We start from the raw sequence: 15,408 nt of genomic DNA, 5'->3' as shown, positions 1-15,408 counted from the left end.
TACTTATTAGTGTGTGGCCCATGGTATGCTGATAAATGTTTAACAATTGGCTCTGCAGAAAAAAAAATGTATACATATACATAGGTACATAAGCTTATTATAAATTTTACTGAAATAAAAAGATATATATCACACAATTTACAAATAATGAAAAAAATAATACTCTTTATTGCAAATTCCACAGTCAATTGATTGTCACAGAATGCTTTCACTGATTTTAGCTGAACTCTCTTATCCATAGCCAACCAATGATTGCAACTGACAAGAGTGCATCAACACATGCCTGAACTGCACTCATTCGACAATGACTTGAATGACTTCTTTTCTGATTAGATAATAGTTTTCAAATACTAGAAAGAATATTTCCTTCCTCACTTTTTTGTGCTATTCACAATGTAAAGGCTACAGATACAACATAATTTTAAGTTTAATCTGCATTATTAACTTTTCCCCATTACTTTCTTAAGTATAGACAATCAACAAAAAATAAAACCCTGATTTGCAGCATTTTGCCAATTTATATGGAGTAGATCTGTCCCACCATCGCTGATTTCAAGATGTGCAGTAAACTGAAAAGACAAGACACAAACTGGGAGAAAATATTTGTAAAGCATGTACCGGATAAAAGAAATTTGTATCTGAATATACAAAGAAATTTCAAAACAACCTAATATTTTTAAAAAATAGGTGACTTTTGCAAGATGAAAAGAGCTCTGAAGACTGGTTGAACAATAGTGTAAATATACTTGACACTACTAACTGTTTATATAGTTAGAATAGTTAAGATGGTAAATTTTATGTTATGTGTATTTAACCACAATTAAAAACATTTTTTTAAATAAGATGTGAATGGATACTTGATCAAAGAATACATTGGGATGGCACATAAGCACACAAAAGAATGCTCAACATCATTTAGTCATTAAGGAAAGGCAAACTGAAACTACAAGGAGCTACCACTAAACACACACCAGAATAGCTAAAATTAAAAAGAGTGACCATACCAAGTGCGGCAAGGATGTAGAACTGAAACTCAGCCCGTACTTGTGGAAATGTAAAACGGTATAACTACTTTGAAAAACAGTTTAGCAATTTCTTAAAAAGTTAAACATGCTCCTACCATCTGACTCAGCTATTTCACTCCTAAAAAAATGAAAGCATTGGGGCCCGCCCAGTGGCGCAGCGGTTAAGTGCACGCGCTCCGCTGTGGCGGCCGAGGGTTCACTGGTTCAGATCCCGGGCACGCACCAACGCACCGCTTGTTAGGCCATGCTGTGGCGGCGTCCTATATAAAGTAGAGGAAGATGGCACAGATGTTAGCCCAGGGCCAATATTTCTCAAGAAAAAAGGGAAGGATTGGCATCGGATGTTAGCTCAGGGCTAGTGTCCTCCTCACAAAAAAAAAAAAAAAAAAAAGAAAGCAAGCATTATGTCCACACAAAGATTTGTACACAAATGTTCATCCCAGTTGCATTTGCAATAGCCAAAAACTAGAATCAACAAAATGTCCCTAAAAAGGTGAATGGATGAACAAATGGAGGTATAACCATACAATGAAATACTCTTTGGCAACAGAAAGTAATCAACTATTGACACACTCAAAATAATTATGCTAAAAAAAAGGTAAAAATAAATAAAGAAATATGCTGAGTGAGAGAAGCCAGACAGAAGGAGTTTATACTGTATTACTCTATTTAATAACTCTAGAAGATAAAAACTAATGTATAGTGACAGCAAGTAAATCAGTGAATGTGGGAGGGGAGAAGGAGCAGAGAAATGCAGAAGAGAAGAATTACAAAAGGGCACAACGAAACTTTTGAGGATGATGAATATGTTCATTATCTTAATTGTGGTGATGGTTTCACAGGTGTATACGTATTTCAAACTTAGCAAATTGTACACTTTAAATATATGCAGCTATATGTTAATCATATCACAATAAAGCTCTGTTTTTAAAATGGTCCTCATTTGAACTAGGTTAAGATATGAATGGAGAAAGAGAGATTTACTTAAGTCAGTCACAGCAACACAAGACAGCAGTGTGCTCAATCAAGAGTTAAGTAATATGGGATGTACACTAAGCACACTGAAATCTCTGAAGGCTTTATTGGTCAGATTAATGTAGTCACTCTATCCTTATACCTCTGGCAAGGGAGCCTATCAAGTTGTCTCAATATAGCATTATTCTCACAACCCAGTTCTAATCTTAGCCAGAAGGAAATGTAAGTTGTTCTATGACTCAGCAAATTCAGTTTTGCTGTCATCCTGTACTGATCGTGATACTCTAACCTAACCAGGGGCTCTATTTTATTGGTTATGTCCCCGATCTTCCAGTGCCCGAGACCCTAATACTGACTGCTTCAGATTTCTAACTCCTGTTTGTGATCTTAACATTACTGGCTCCTCTTGTCAATTCAGAAATATGCTATCTTGCCTGGCCATGTGGACCTTAAAAACCATCTGATCCATCTGGATCTGCCCTGGTCTGTATCAAACCTGAATGCCATCTCAGATTTTCAACAATGCTTTGCTCTCAGTTGTTACTCACATCCCATCTCTCCACTACCAATTCTTATACCTTAAACTAGTCCTTCCTTCTTAGACCTGCTTTGCAGACTTTAGTTCCTATTTGCCATTTTTGAATTTAAAGGCCCTGACCCCCAATCCATACTCTTATCTCTAAATCAACCTGTCTTTCCAGTCTGAGTCTCTCCCAGTTTTACCAATCCTGTTGCTACCCAAGATCAGTTCTTAAAAGCCAGAAAGGCTTCTTAGAAACATTGGATTCTTGAAGTATGGGTAGGACAGAAATAGTAAGAGTAGAAGGGTAAGGGCCCAAAGGAACGGCATAAAGGCCAAAGGAAGAACATGAGCAGATGTCCAAGTGTGTGATGTAGATGAGAAAGTATGAGACTGGCCTGAGTGGAACAAGAGAGTAATGCTTAGCAAGAGTGAGACAGAGGAGTCTGGGCTTGATGAAACAAGTTACTGAAAAACTGCTGTATGCTCTTGACAGGGGAGTGACAATACGAAACTGTTATTAGTCCAGTAATGAAAAACATAAGCACAGATTAGAGGCAGGAGGTTAAGTGAAGTGAAGCTCTCTTGGAAATTGTGGCACGAGGTAGCAATATCATGGTCTAGAACGGTGTCAGTGCCAGTGGGAAATGAGAAATGAATGCTCTGGAGTCTAAAAAGAAAAACTGACATATCTTAGTGACCAAGCAGATGTAGGGGGATGAGGAGGAGGAGGAAGGTAGTTAAGACAATGGTAATAACTAACGTTTACTGAGTACTTACTAAGTGTCAAACACTCTTCTATGTAACTCAAAGCATTAACTCATTTAATCCTCACACCAACCCTATAAGATAGGAATTATTATTTTTCTCATTTTACAGGTGAAGAAACGAAAGGAGAAAGGTTAAGAAACTTGCTCAAGGTCACAGAGATAGTAATTGGCCACCCCAGGACTTATTTGGAGCCCCAGTAGAGGCTCCAAAACCCATTACTAACCACCAAAAGAGACCTTTACATATTTGAAGGAAGAAGGGAAGGAGTCCACGGAGTAGCAAAAGTAACAAGCCTAAAACCTAGAAGAATACTCACAGAATCATATATCCTATAAGACTACAGGGGGAGGATGATAGTTTTGAAAACACGATTAACTGAGGTAAATATGTTTTATAATAGAACTCAGATTTCATGATTTTAGTCCTTTCTGAAGTTGAAGGCATAAAAAGTCTACTTGAAGCAAGACAAAATAGTTGCAAAAAGAGAAGAAGAGTCTTAACTTTGATAGAGAATACACTGCAGAGTATTTTTTTTTAAAAATCATTAAGTATATCAACCCTCTTAACCCCCATCATAAGGAACTCCACTTCATGAAGGGACCAAGATCATAGACAAAGAAGAGAATTTCTAATACTTTACTTTATCCTGGCCCAGATATATGATATGAAGAAAACCATAGTAATAATTATCAAATCTCACCACTGATCCTCTGTTCCTTTACCCTTCTCTTGCTAATAGAATCTATGATTCTACATGTATGTGGAAACAAGGTTTCATTAAGGAATCACTCATAAAAAAGAAGCCTTCACTAAGGGAACATCTAAGGTTTTTTCTTTCGTGCATAATAGCCAGAAGAGCAATCAACATTTGAGCTCTACAGATATGTGACTATGCATCATTAAAGTGTGTCCCAGCCAGTCTTTTAAAAGCTCTTAAAATCCTTAATACAAAGTCATCCCTAGCTTTTCCTGGTTACTCTGGTTCCCAGTGTAACTTTTCATGAAGGCAAATAGCAAATTATACTTTTAATACCTATAATTTGTCATTAGGCTAAAACCATACCTCTAAAAATGGATCCTTCTTTTAACAGGGAGTACTTTTGCTTCTCCCTTTACTCCTACACAGCAGACCCTTTACATCAACAAGACCAGTTCCTAACCCTCCAGAATTTCTGTGCCCCCCACGGAGCTACAATCAAGTGAGGATACAAGGCCACTATCCATGATCATTTACTGGTTAAGTCACAGTTTCCCACACAGCAACCTTGCCCTGTGGTATAATTTAAACTCCTACATCCGGAAAATTACCAATTACTATATGACATGGACTTTCACTTGTTCATTCTGAGAACCTCAAAGTTATATGTGAACAGTATAAACTGTGAATGCCAACAGTCTATCTATGAGAGGCTTTTCATCAAAGAGGATATAGGGAATAATAAAAGGAGCCTTACTTGGATTCAACAAAGTCAAGTTCTCGTAGTCCTAGTGCTACTTAATAGCAGCAAAAACGCAAAATAAATAGATTGTACTAGATGAAATGATAAGATTGGACCAGATGAAACGAGAAGATCTCCTTCAGCAATAAGAAAAGTCTCTAAGATCTATTTAAGCTAAGGTATGACCTAGAAACTAAATTTAAAAACATCTGTGAACATTTGGGATCAAGCTTAACAACAACTGGCCCTAAACAGTCAGCAGAAGCAGCAGCCTCCACATTGCCTCTCTCAATTTTATTTTGCTGCACCTAGCCTTTTATTCTTTTCTTTCATAGGCACTACTCAATGGCCCTCAAGATTCCTGGCTTCAATAAAAAATATTAGTAGACGATTATATCAAAAAAATGTACAGGTTAGATAGTCATTATTCAGAATATTTTACTTTTACAAAACAGAATCTCAAAATATTAAGTAAACAATACTACGAGCTAAGGAAAGTTATTAAAGTTATACAAGTCAAATAAGAATAAACTAACCACAATGTTTCAAATAGAGATTTTTATACGGCTAGAATACACAGGATTTAAGATATTGCAAGGAATAACCTACTGCTTAATATAAACAAGGATGAGAAATAAACAAGTTGTGCCTCTCCAGTAACTTTCAATTAACTACATAATTTATGAAGATGCATTGTCTCACTGGTAGCACTCTACAGGTATGCTTCACTATATACCAACTGGTCTTCTATGTAAATGCTTCTTAGCTTTTAAAATTTTTAAACTAGTTTTTATATTAAAAGTAATACATGCACACAGTAAAAAAGTCAAACAATAAAGAAGGGTATACAAGGAAAAGTGAAAGTATCCTTTACTCCACCCTACTCCTACTAGGTTAACCACTAACAAATCGAATTGTATTTTAAATGTATGAAGGGGGCTTCAATATTCACTGTATCTGCTTCACAGTAAAAAACAATTTCATCATATAAATAAGCCTCCTCCCCAATTATCTGATTATATTTTTATATTCAATAAGAGATTTCTTAAGTGATGCATATCCATACTGCTCCATTCTAAGGGCTGCTGAGATATTCTTGCATACTGCAAGACAAACAACAATTTTGTCATCAAGGTTTCTGGCAGTCATAGTAGGAAAGCTTTTGGAACCCCTAGTTCATGACATCATTTCAATATATACCCCTGGGCCACATACTGTCTCCTGTGCCTCCAGATAAGTAAAGTAGTTCTTTTTTTTTTTGTTGCAAGGAAGATCAGCCCTGAGCTAACATCTACGCTAATCCTCTTTTTTTTTTTTTTTTTGCTGAAGAAGACCGGCTCTGAGCTAACATCTATTGCCAATCCTCCTCCTTTTTTTCCCCCAAAGCCCCAGTAGATAGTTGTATGTCATAGTTGCACATCCTTCTAGTTGCTGTATGTGGGACGCAGCCTCAGCACGGCCGGAGAAGCGGTGCGTCGGTGCGCGCCCGGGATCCGGGCCGGGCCACCAGTAGCGGAGTGGGTGCACTTAACCGCTAAGCCATGGGGCTGGCCCCAGTAAAGTAGTTCTAAATTGAATCAATGGATAATTTTTAACCAAATTAAATTCTTTTGAATCCCCCAAATGTGCCTGCCTATTTGTCATATAGATTAGAATTCATTAAGATTAATCAACAGTTGGTTTATGGGTCAATATTTACTCTATAATGACATTATTCTATATAATCTACATCAATATAAAAATGAGCAATCTGTATAAGCACTTTCAAAAGCGTGCTATCTAGGTTCTGAGTTTGTTTTTTAAGGTTCCCCTTATATGATTTATGCCCACGAAGGCAAAATCTAAGAAAAGTTGGTCCCAGAGACCTAGAATTTATAAAATTTAAAGTATGTTTTTGATACACTTGATTTGAAATAAAAGCAGAAATCTTAAAATCTTAAGTTTTCTAATTACTATATAACTATATTCTCACAAAGACCCTTTGTGCCTATATTACAATAAAATATTTGTTGTTGCTTTTCTGCCTCAGGAAAAAGAAGAGTAACTCTGTAAAGAAAAATAATTACTTCCGGAAACCACCTAATAAGATAAACTTGACTAGATTTTAAGTTTTCATATGTTAACAAAATAGAAATTGCCTATATATGCATAAACATAACTACAAAGTCACTATGTAACAGAAAGACATACACCAAAGACAAAACTATTTTCAAATATCCATTTTGAAACCTAAGGTAACTTGGAAATTTTTTACAAATCAATGTATTTGTTGTAACGTAGGCTCAAACATTTCATTTCCCAGGCCACTGCCAATGATTTCAATTTAAAACTAAGGAAACAAGTCTAACTACTTTTTCACAAATAACTAACCTCAACTTAATTATATGTTGATTCAGCTCAGCTCCCACATTTACAACAAGTTTTAAGTAGGAAGGCAGCATACCATAATACTAGTCAAATACCAGCAAAGTAATGGGAATGACAATAGAATCTATCTCATGAGTTACCATAAAGAGATGACTGTTAATCCACCGTTTCTCACCCAATCAAGGATCTCATTTATGCGAACTTCTCCTCTTATCCCTGCATCAATTTCTCTTTCTCTACTGGATCATTTCATAATATTATAAACACTTTAATATCTCCCACCTTAAACAAAAATTTTTCCCTGACACCATATTCCCATTGCTCTATTTCCTTGATATTTTATAGCAAATTCCTCAAAAAACTATCTATACTCACTGTCTTCATTTCCTCTCCAATTCTTTCTTGAACCTACTCCAAACGTGCTTTCATCTCCACCACTCCACAGAAAGTGCTCTTATCAAGGTAACCAGCAATCTTCAGATTGCAAACTCCAATTATCAATTCTTAGTCCCCATCTTATTTGACCTATTGGCAGAATTTGACACAGCTGATCATTTTCTCCTCCCTGACACATTTTTCATCCTTTTGCCTGCCAAAGACATCACTCACTCTTGGTTTTCCTCCTTCCTCACTGGTCCTCCTTCAGTATATCCTTTGCAAATGCTCATCTTCATCCTGACCTCTATATAAAGTTGGCTTGCCTAAGGGCTTACTCCTTGAACCTCTTCTCTATCTTATTTCACTCCCAAAGGCAACCATAGCCTATTTAGATTTTAAGTGTGATAAACACACCAACACAGCTGGCCCTTCTTCCCTGTATTCTAGATTCAATAATCTAGGTGCCCATTTGAAATCTCCACTTAGACACCTAATAGGCATCTCAACATTAACATAGTCAAAATCAAATCCTAGATTCTACACAAGCACTTCAAAATCTACTCCCCATCTCCACCCCAACTGCCCCTTATCAGTATAAAAGCAATGCCATCCTTCCAGTTTCACAGGCCAGAACTTAAGAGTCATCCTTGACTCTTCTATTTTATTGGTCCTACCCTCAAAATATATCCGGAACACACTGCTTCTCATTACCTCCACCACTAGCCCCCACTCAAAGCCACTATGTCATCTCTTTTCTGTACTGTTGAAATAAGCCTCCTAAACTGGACTCCCTGTTCCCACAACATAGAACATCCATATAGCAGCAAGAGTAATCTTTTTCAAACCTAAGTCAGTTCATGTCACTTTTCTGCTCAAAATTTCTCATGATGTACCATGTCACTTGGAATAAAAACCAAAGCTTTTAAGACAGCCTACAGAGCTGTGCTCCATGTCTAGCCCCTGCTGCCTCTCTCATCCTCTACTCTTTCTCTCGCACACGCCACTCCAGCCACACTGGCCTCCCTGCTTTTCCTCAAACACAGTAAGCATATCCCACCCCAGAGCCTTTGTGCTTGCTGTTCCTCAACCTGAAACTCTCCTTCCCTGGGTATCTGCATAACTTCTCTCCCATATCTTTTAGGTTCAAATGTTACCTTATCATAGAGACATTCCCTTACTATCCTATATAAACTAGCAACTCCCTACTCATACTGTCACTCTCAATCTTATGATTTGCTTTACTTTTCTTCTTAGCACCCATCAGCACCTGACACAGAATATAATCATTTCATTGCTTACTGTCTGCCTTCCCCAAGTACTAAAATGCTCAAGCACCATGAGAGTAGCAATTTTGATTTATTCAAAAAGCAGCACAAAGAACAGTACCTGGCATTTAGTCTGGTACATATTTGCTGAATGACTAAAAAAAATAATAGCAAGTCATTATGCTAAAAGTTTTATAAAGATTAGCTCATTTAATCATCAAAAAACTACATGGAAGTACAATTATTATTTCAATTTTACCAATGAGACAAAGGCACAAGACATTAAATAACTTGTATGTCACACAACTTCTGAGGGGTACAGTCAGCCTCCTGTATCTATTAAATGAGATCAAGTTAGATCATACAAATGGAGTATTTAACAAATTTTTGGCACATAAAATACTTAACATTTATGGAATACTTATTGTGTGCCAACATTAATGTAGGCTCTTTATGTGTATTCACTCATTTAATTCTCATATTGTTTAATAAGTGGTTGTAATTATTATTTTCACTATTTACTATTTACCAAGGTACCAACCTTAACTCAATAAAAGTCACATAAAAGACACTGTTGTGAGAGAAATGGCACAAACACCAACCTTTACTCTTCTCAGAAAAATGTTAACAGGTGCTTAAAACAACATATTCTGAAGGTTAGCACCGGAAACCAAATCAAAGTTAACTGAATTCATAGCATACACAGACACATTATTAACTGTGTATTTGCTAGCTTGCAGTTCTAAAAAGCCCCCTAACATTCAAAGACAAAGAGTCACAGATTTTCCTCATTAAAAAAAAAATCTGGGGCCGGCCCAGTGGCGTAGCAGTTAAGTGTGTGCGCTCCGGTTCTGCGGCCCAGGGTGGCAGGTTCGGATACCAGGCGCGCAAAAATGCACCACTTGTCAAGCCATGCTGTGGTGGCGTCCCATATAAAGTAAAGGAAGACAGGCACAGATGTTAGCCCAGGGCCAATCTTCCTCAGCAAAAAAGAGGAGGATTGGCATCAGATGTTAGCTCAGGGCTAATCTTCCTCACCAAAAACAAAAAACAAAAAAAAAAATCTACGCCTCCCCCAAAAAACTGGTTGCTACTCCATATGCCATCATATTATACTTAATGAATCTTTTTCATTATAAATTAAAAATTATCTGGATTAAAATAGATCTTTTTAATGTTTAAAATAGAACCTATTCATTTATACCAATTATTACTGAAATCACCAAGTTTACCTAATGTAAACAACCCTCTGCTTTAAAAGTCAGTTTTATTACCAAAAATAAATTTTGAAATTACATATTGCATCTGAGAAAATAAAGTAGTCAATTCCTTTATCCTTGAGCTAATGTGAAAGCAACAGGATTCATGAAAATTACTGAATATAATTTATTCAGCACAACATAGCATCAGTTTTTAACTTTTTAGTTCACCTTGTACATACTCATTCTTCGTTAATAGTCAATATATGAAAGATTCTAGGTAAAGATCCTTAAAACTCACGGTGCAATAATGGCTCTAGCCGGTCTTTTTGTAGACTGTACTTGTGAAAGCCAACCTTCTAGCTGTGCATTCAGCTGCGGTCCTATAAAAACAGAAAGAGGAAAATTGGAGTCAGCAAAGCAATGTACTATAGATAACCATACACGACACAAAGCCCTCACTGAACCTAGCTGGGACTAAAATAGTTTAACGGGCAGTGGGATCATCAGTTTAGATGTTAATGTTTGAAACTTAACCAACTACAAAGTCTCTAGCAAGCCAGCTGATAAGGCCAAGTACTGATTAAACAAAATTTGCTTTTATCCATTTACTTATTTATTCACAACCTTCTTCATTCTAGAACAACAACAATACAATCCAAAATTTGAGGCAGTGTTAAACAAAATAAAACAAGAAACAGAAAACTATTACTACATGAGAAGAAAATGAGTGAATATTTTTGTAATCAGAAATGAGTACAGGGCCGGCCCGGTGGCTTAGCGGTTAAGTGCGCACACTCCACTGCTGGCGGCCCGGGTTCGGATCCCGGGCGCGCACCAACGCACCGCTTCTCCGGCCATGCTGAGGCCATGTCCCACATACAGCAACTAGAAGGATGTGCAGCTATGACATACGACTATCTACTGGGGCTTTGGGGGAAAAAATAAAAAAATAAAATTATAAAAAAAAAAAAAAAAGAAATGAGTGCCAAGGGGGCCAGCCCCGTGGCATAGCAGTTAAGTGCGCGCGCTCTGCTGCTGGCGGCCCGGGGTTCGGATCCCGGGAGCACACTGATGCACTGCCTGTCAGGCCATGCTGTGGCGGTGTCCCATATAAAGCAGAGGAAGATGGGCACGGATGTTAGTGCAGGGCCAGTCTTCCTCAGCAAAAAGAGGAGGATTGGCATAGATGTTAGTTCAGAGCTGACCTTCCTCACAAAAAAAAAAGAAAGAAAGAAAGAAAGGAATGAGTACCAAAACCTGCCTTAATCACTAAAATCACATCCATGGAGTGATCACCCCCACACCCAATGACCTTTCCCTTCCATCCACTCCAGCCCCCTACTCCCATGATCATATCAATAACCAGTAACTACACCACCTCAAAAATCTCAATTTCAAGCATCCCACTCTCTTTACTTTCCATCTTTCCAGTTCACTCCTAGAAATCTGTTGACTTCAACAGATTTGGAGTCACTTTTCCCATGTCCTTCATCCTCTCTTTTCTTAACTTCTTACCCAGCATGAGACCTGACGATCCATCACTATAATCATCCCCTTGCCTACGGCCTCACTCCATTGCTCCTTTCTTCTTTCATCATAGTGAAACGATAGTTGAAACCAACTTTTCACTTAACACAGTACCTCCACCTGAACAGCTGAATGAGACTGAAAAGAAATACAACCATTTGAACTTTGAAATTATACCCATAAATTTCAGCAGACCGTTAGCAAAGCTCAGAAATCATACCACGTTAACCTAGTGAATCTGCTCTCCCATCTTTAAGATAGAGAATTATCTCATATAGCTTCTCCTTTACCTTAAACCTCATCCCCTTCTCACTCCCAGCAGATGATGCTGCTTTTCATTTCATTAATCAGAAGTAGGGTGGCCAACCATCCTGGTTTGCCCAGGACTTTCCCAGTTTTAGCACCGAAAGTCCTGCATCCTGGGAAACCTCTCAGTCCCAAGCAAACCTGGACGTTACTCACCCTAAATTCAGAAGAGAACTACTTCCTCTTCCTACCACTTATTCAGCTTTCCCTCCTGTCTCAACAAACTGTCCCTGTTCCTATCAAAAGCCAAACAAATTACTTGTGCACTGGAACCAAACTGTGGGCCAAATGTGTTTTTCTTACTCCAGGACTCGGCTCTTACAACTGTCTGAGTCTCCTGCATCCACTTGACCCTTTTCACTAAATCATTACTATTAGCATGCAAATACATGATACTAGCAGATTTGATTTTCCCCCAACTACCACCCCATTTCTCTGGCTCCTTTTTTCTCTGGCTCTCTCTTCCTAAACTTTTAACCATAAACTCTTAAACTTTTTTTTTTTTTTTTTTTTTGTGAGGAGATCAGCCCTGAGCTAACATCCGCCAATCCTCCTCTTTTTTTGCTGAGGAAGACGGCCCTGGGCTAACATCTGTGCCCATCCTCCTTCACTTTACATGGGACGCCGCCACAGCATGGCTTACCAAGCAGTGCGTCGGTGCGCGCCCGGGATCCGAACCAGCGAACCCCGGGCCGCCGCAGCGGAGCGCGCGCACTTAACCGCTTGCGCCACCGGGCCGGCCCCAAACTCTTAAACTTTTAATCATAAATTTTTAATCGTAAAAAACTTTTAAACATTACAAAAGAATCTAGATGATAATATAAGAAACACCCATGGAACCACTTCCCAAATAAACTGAATTTTAACATTCTATCTTATTTACTTAAGATCTTCCCTTATTAAGAAACAAAATAATAAAGACAGTTGAATCCCTTGCTGATCACATTATTACACCTCCCTCCTTAGAGGTAACCACTTTCTGATTTTGGTGTTTATTGTTGCATTATACTTTTACTAATATATGTCTCCATAATATGTGTATTATTTTGTTCTACATGTTTTTAAATGTTATATAAATATACTGTATATGTCCTTCTACAACTTGTTTTAGTCCTTCAACGTTATTTTTAAAAATTATTCATGTTTATATATGTAGCTTTAATTCATTCATTTTCAGTGCTGCATAGTACTGTAACGTATGGATATACCCAAATTTATCTATTCATTCTCCTGTTCACAGACATTTTGGTTGTTTCTATTGCTTCATTGTTAATATACAATGCTACAAATCTCTTGTGAGTGTGTGTTAAGAGTTTCTCTGGGATTTATTTGGGAGTAAAAGTACAGGATCATAGGGTATGCCCATCTTCAACTCTGCTGGAACATTGCTAAATTGCCCACTAAAGCAGCCAGATCAATTTACCCACCAGTATAAGGGCAAATAAAAATAAATGGTTTAACTCTCTCTGTTAATAATAAGAGAAGAGATACTCCAAACATACTTTTCTTAGAGCATTTTCCTTAGAAAACTTGTAATTGTAAATTCTTTCTCTGCCCCTTTGAAATGTATTTAAATCTTTCTAAAAGCTAAATAAGCCTCTAACCAGCAACCCAGGACTATCTTTCTCAATGACCTAATAGTCAGCTCTTTGAAATGTGATCATCAAGGGAGAAAGCACCCCTTTCTGCCAGTTTCTATAGCAGGATAGGAGACTAATTTTGGTGGGCCACCTAGCTCCAAGTTGCAAAATTACCTCCTGTCATAAAGATATGAGTTTATTTTTCCTTTGGATAAAGCCAATTAGCTAATACATATGGTCACCCCAATTACCATGTGAATTTAAGATGAACTATGTGTGACAAATGTTGCTATCAAGTCCTCTTACTTGAGCACGACTTATAATTTATCTTGAGAACGTGTAATAGGTTGTATCTGCTTAGCTATATAAAAGGGTGAACTCTCTTTAGGTCTTTTCCGTCTCTTAGCAGATTGCCTATGATGTGCATCACATTCTAGCTTAATGCTTATTCTTCTATCTTTGAAGAGAGGGTTTCTGAGATGGCAGGAGGTTTTGGTTTAAATTACATTTCTCCGACATCAGCAATGGTTAAAAATTCCCATTTCCGATCCTTGAGGAGTAACGTCAGCATCATGGCAGAGTGAGCTTTCCCTCTTACACTCTCCCCCACTAAGATACAACAAAAAGGACATTCAAATACCAACCAAGGACATTCACACAATACAAAAGAAGTCTGAGAGACCCATGTAGCCTTACATGTGAAAGTGGAGGTGCTGGTATCCCCAGAGGAAGTGGAAGAAGGTAAGGAGAACTCCTCTCCTTCCCCAATGACAGTGACCCTGGGACCAGGACCACTCGGCTCTCTGAGAGAGAGGGGAGAGGGGTCGCCCTCCATGGGAAAACCATCGCTCTCCAAGTTCTCTCACAGCCTGTGGGAAACTCCCATATGGAGAGGACTGAACTGTTGCAGGGGTGTCTTCGTCAAGCTAGCACCCCAGGAAAGCAGATGGCAAGGGCAGAACAAGAAGCCCCGGGATCAGGCAGGCAAAAGAAAGAGCCCCTCCCCTCCAGAACTGCACAGCTCTCAGAAAGAAAGGGAAGGGACAGCTCCCCATGGAGAAAACCATCACTCTCCAAGTTCTCTTGCAGCCTCTAGGAAATTCCCATATGGAGGGGACTGAACTGTTGCAGGGGTATCGTCATCAAGCTAGCACCCCAGGAGAGCAGACAGCAAGGGAAGAAGCAGAAGCACCCGGGATCAGGCAGGCGAAAGAAAGAGCCCCTCCACAGGCCCGGAGAACCAGCACAGCTGGTCAGCAAGAGCGCCTATGGACTGTGGAGAGCTCAGAATACACAGTTCTTGACCCCTACACCGTGGCAGCAGGTGGAAGCTGCAACAAGATATCTTCAAAATGAGGAAAAATAAGCCAACGCCCTCAAGCACTATGCAAAAATATATTACATCTCCAGACCAGAAGGAAAATGACAAGCACCCAGAAGTCAATCCTAAAGGCACAGAAATTTATAACCTAAACGATAGAGAATTCAAAACAGCTATCATAAAAAAGCTCAACAAATTACAAGAAAACACAGACAATTCAATGAAATCAGGAACTTTTTCACAAAAGAAACTGAAACTACAAAGAAAAACCAATCAGAAATGTTGGAGATGAAAACCACAATAGAGGAGATAAAAATCTGGAAACTTTAAAGAACAGAACTGACAATATGGAGGAAAGAATTAGCAATTTAGAGGATAGGAATGCAGAAATGCTCCAGATGGAGGAGGAGAGAGAACTAAGACTAAAAAGAAATGGAGAAATTCTCCAAGAAATCTCCAACTCAACTAGGAAATGCAACATAAGGATTATAGGTATTCCAGAGGTAGAAGAAAGGGAAAAAGGAGCAGAGAGCTTGTTCAAAGAAATAATAGCTGAGAACTTCCCAAACCTGGGGAAGGAGCTGGAAATACAAGTGAATGAAGTCAACAGATTTCCTAAAAATATCAACATGAAAAGACCCTCTCCAAGGCATATAGTAGAGTAAAGCTGGCAAAAGTCAACGACAAAGAGAAAATATTAAGGGCACCCAGACAAAAAAAAAATAACGTACA

At 38.3% G+C, this 15,408-nt stretch overlaps 1 protein-coding gene across 6 annotated transcripts in view; it reads right to left on the bottom strand.

Annotated features, from left to right (window-relative positions):
• MEMO1 (mediator of cell motility 1) overlaps positions 1–15,408 on the bottom strand; it is a 142,403-nt gene that overhangs the window by 52,275 nt on the left and 74,720 nt on the right. For all 6 annotated transcript variants that reach the window (XR_009221709.1, XM_058551492.1, XM_058551495.1 and 3 more), the window contains one exon: positions 10,241–10,322. Coding sequence is in view for 4 of the 6 variants with exons in the window: in XM_058551492.1 (XP_058407475.1) it covers positions 10,241–10,322 (82 nt within the window). In the remaining 2 variants the exon portion in view is untranslated. The remainder of the gene's footprint in view (positions 1–10,240; positions 10,323–15,408) is intronic.

This window comes from Diceros bicornis, chromosome 12 (genome assembly GCF_020826845.1).
Source record: "Diceros bicornis minor isolate mBicDic1 chromosome 12, mDicBic1.mat.cur, whole genome shotgun sequence".
Lineage (NCBI taxonomy): Eukaryota > Metazoa > Chordata > Mammalia > Perissodactyla > Rhinocerotidae > Diceros > Diceros bicornis.
This window is presented reverse-complemented; position numbering and strand designations above follow the sequence as displayed.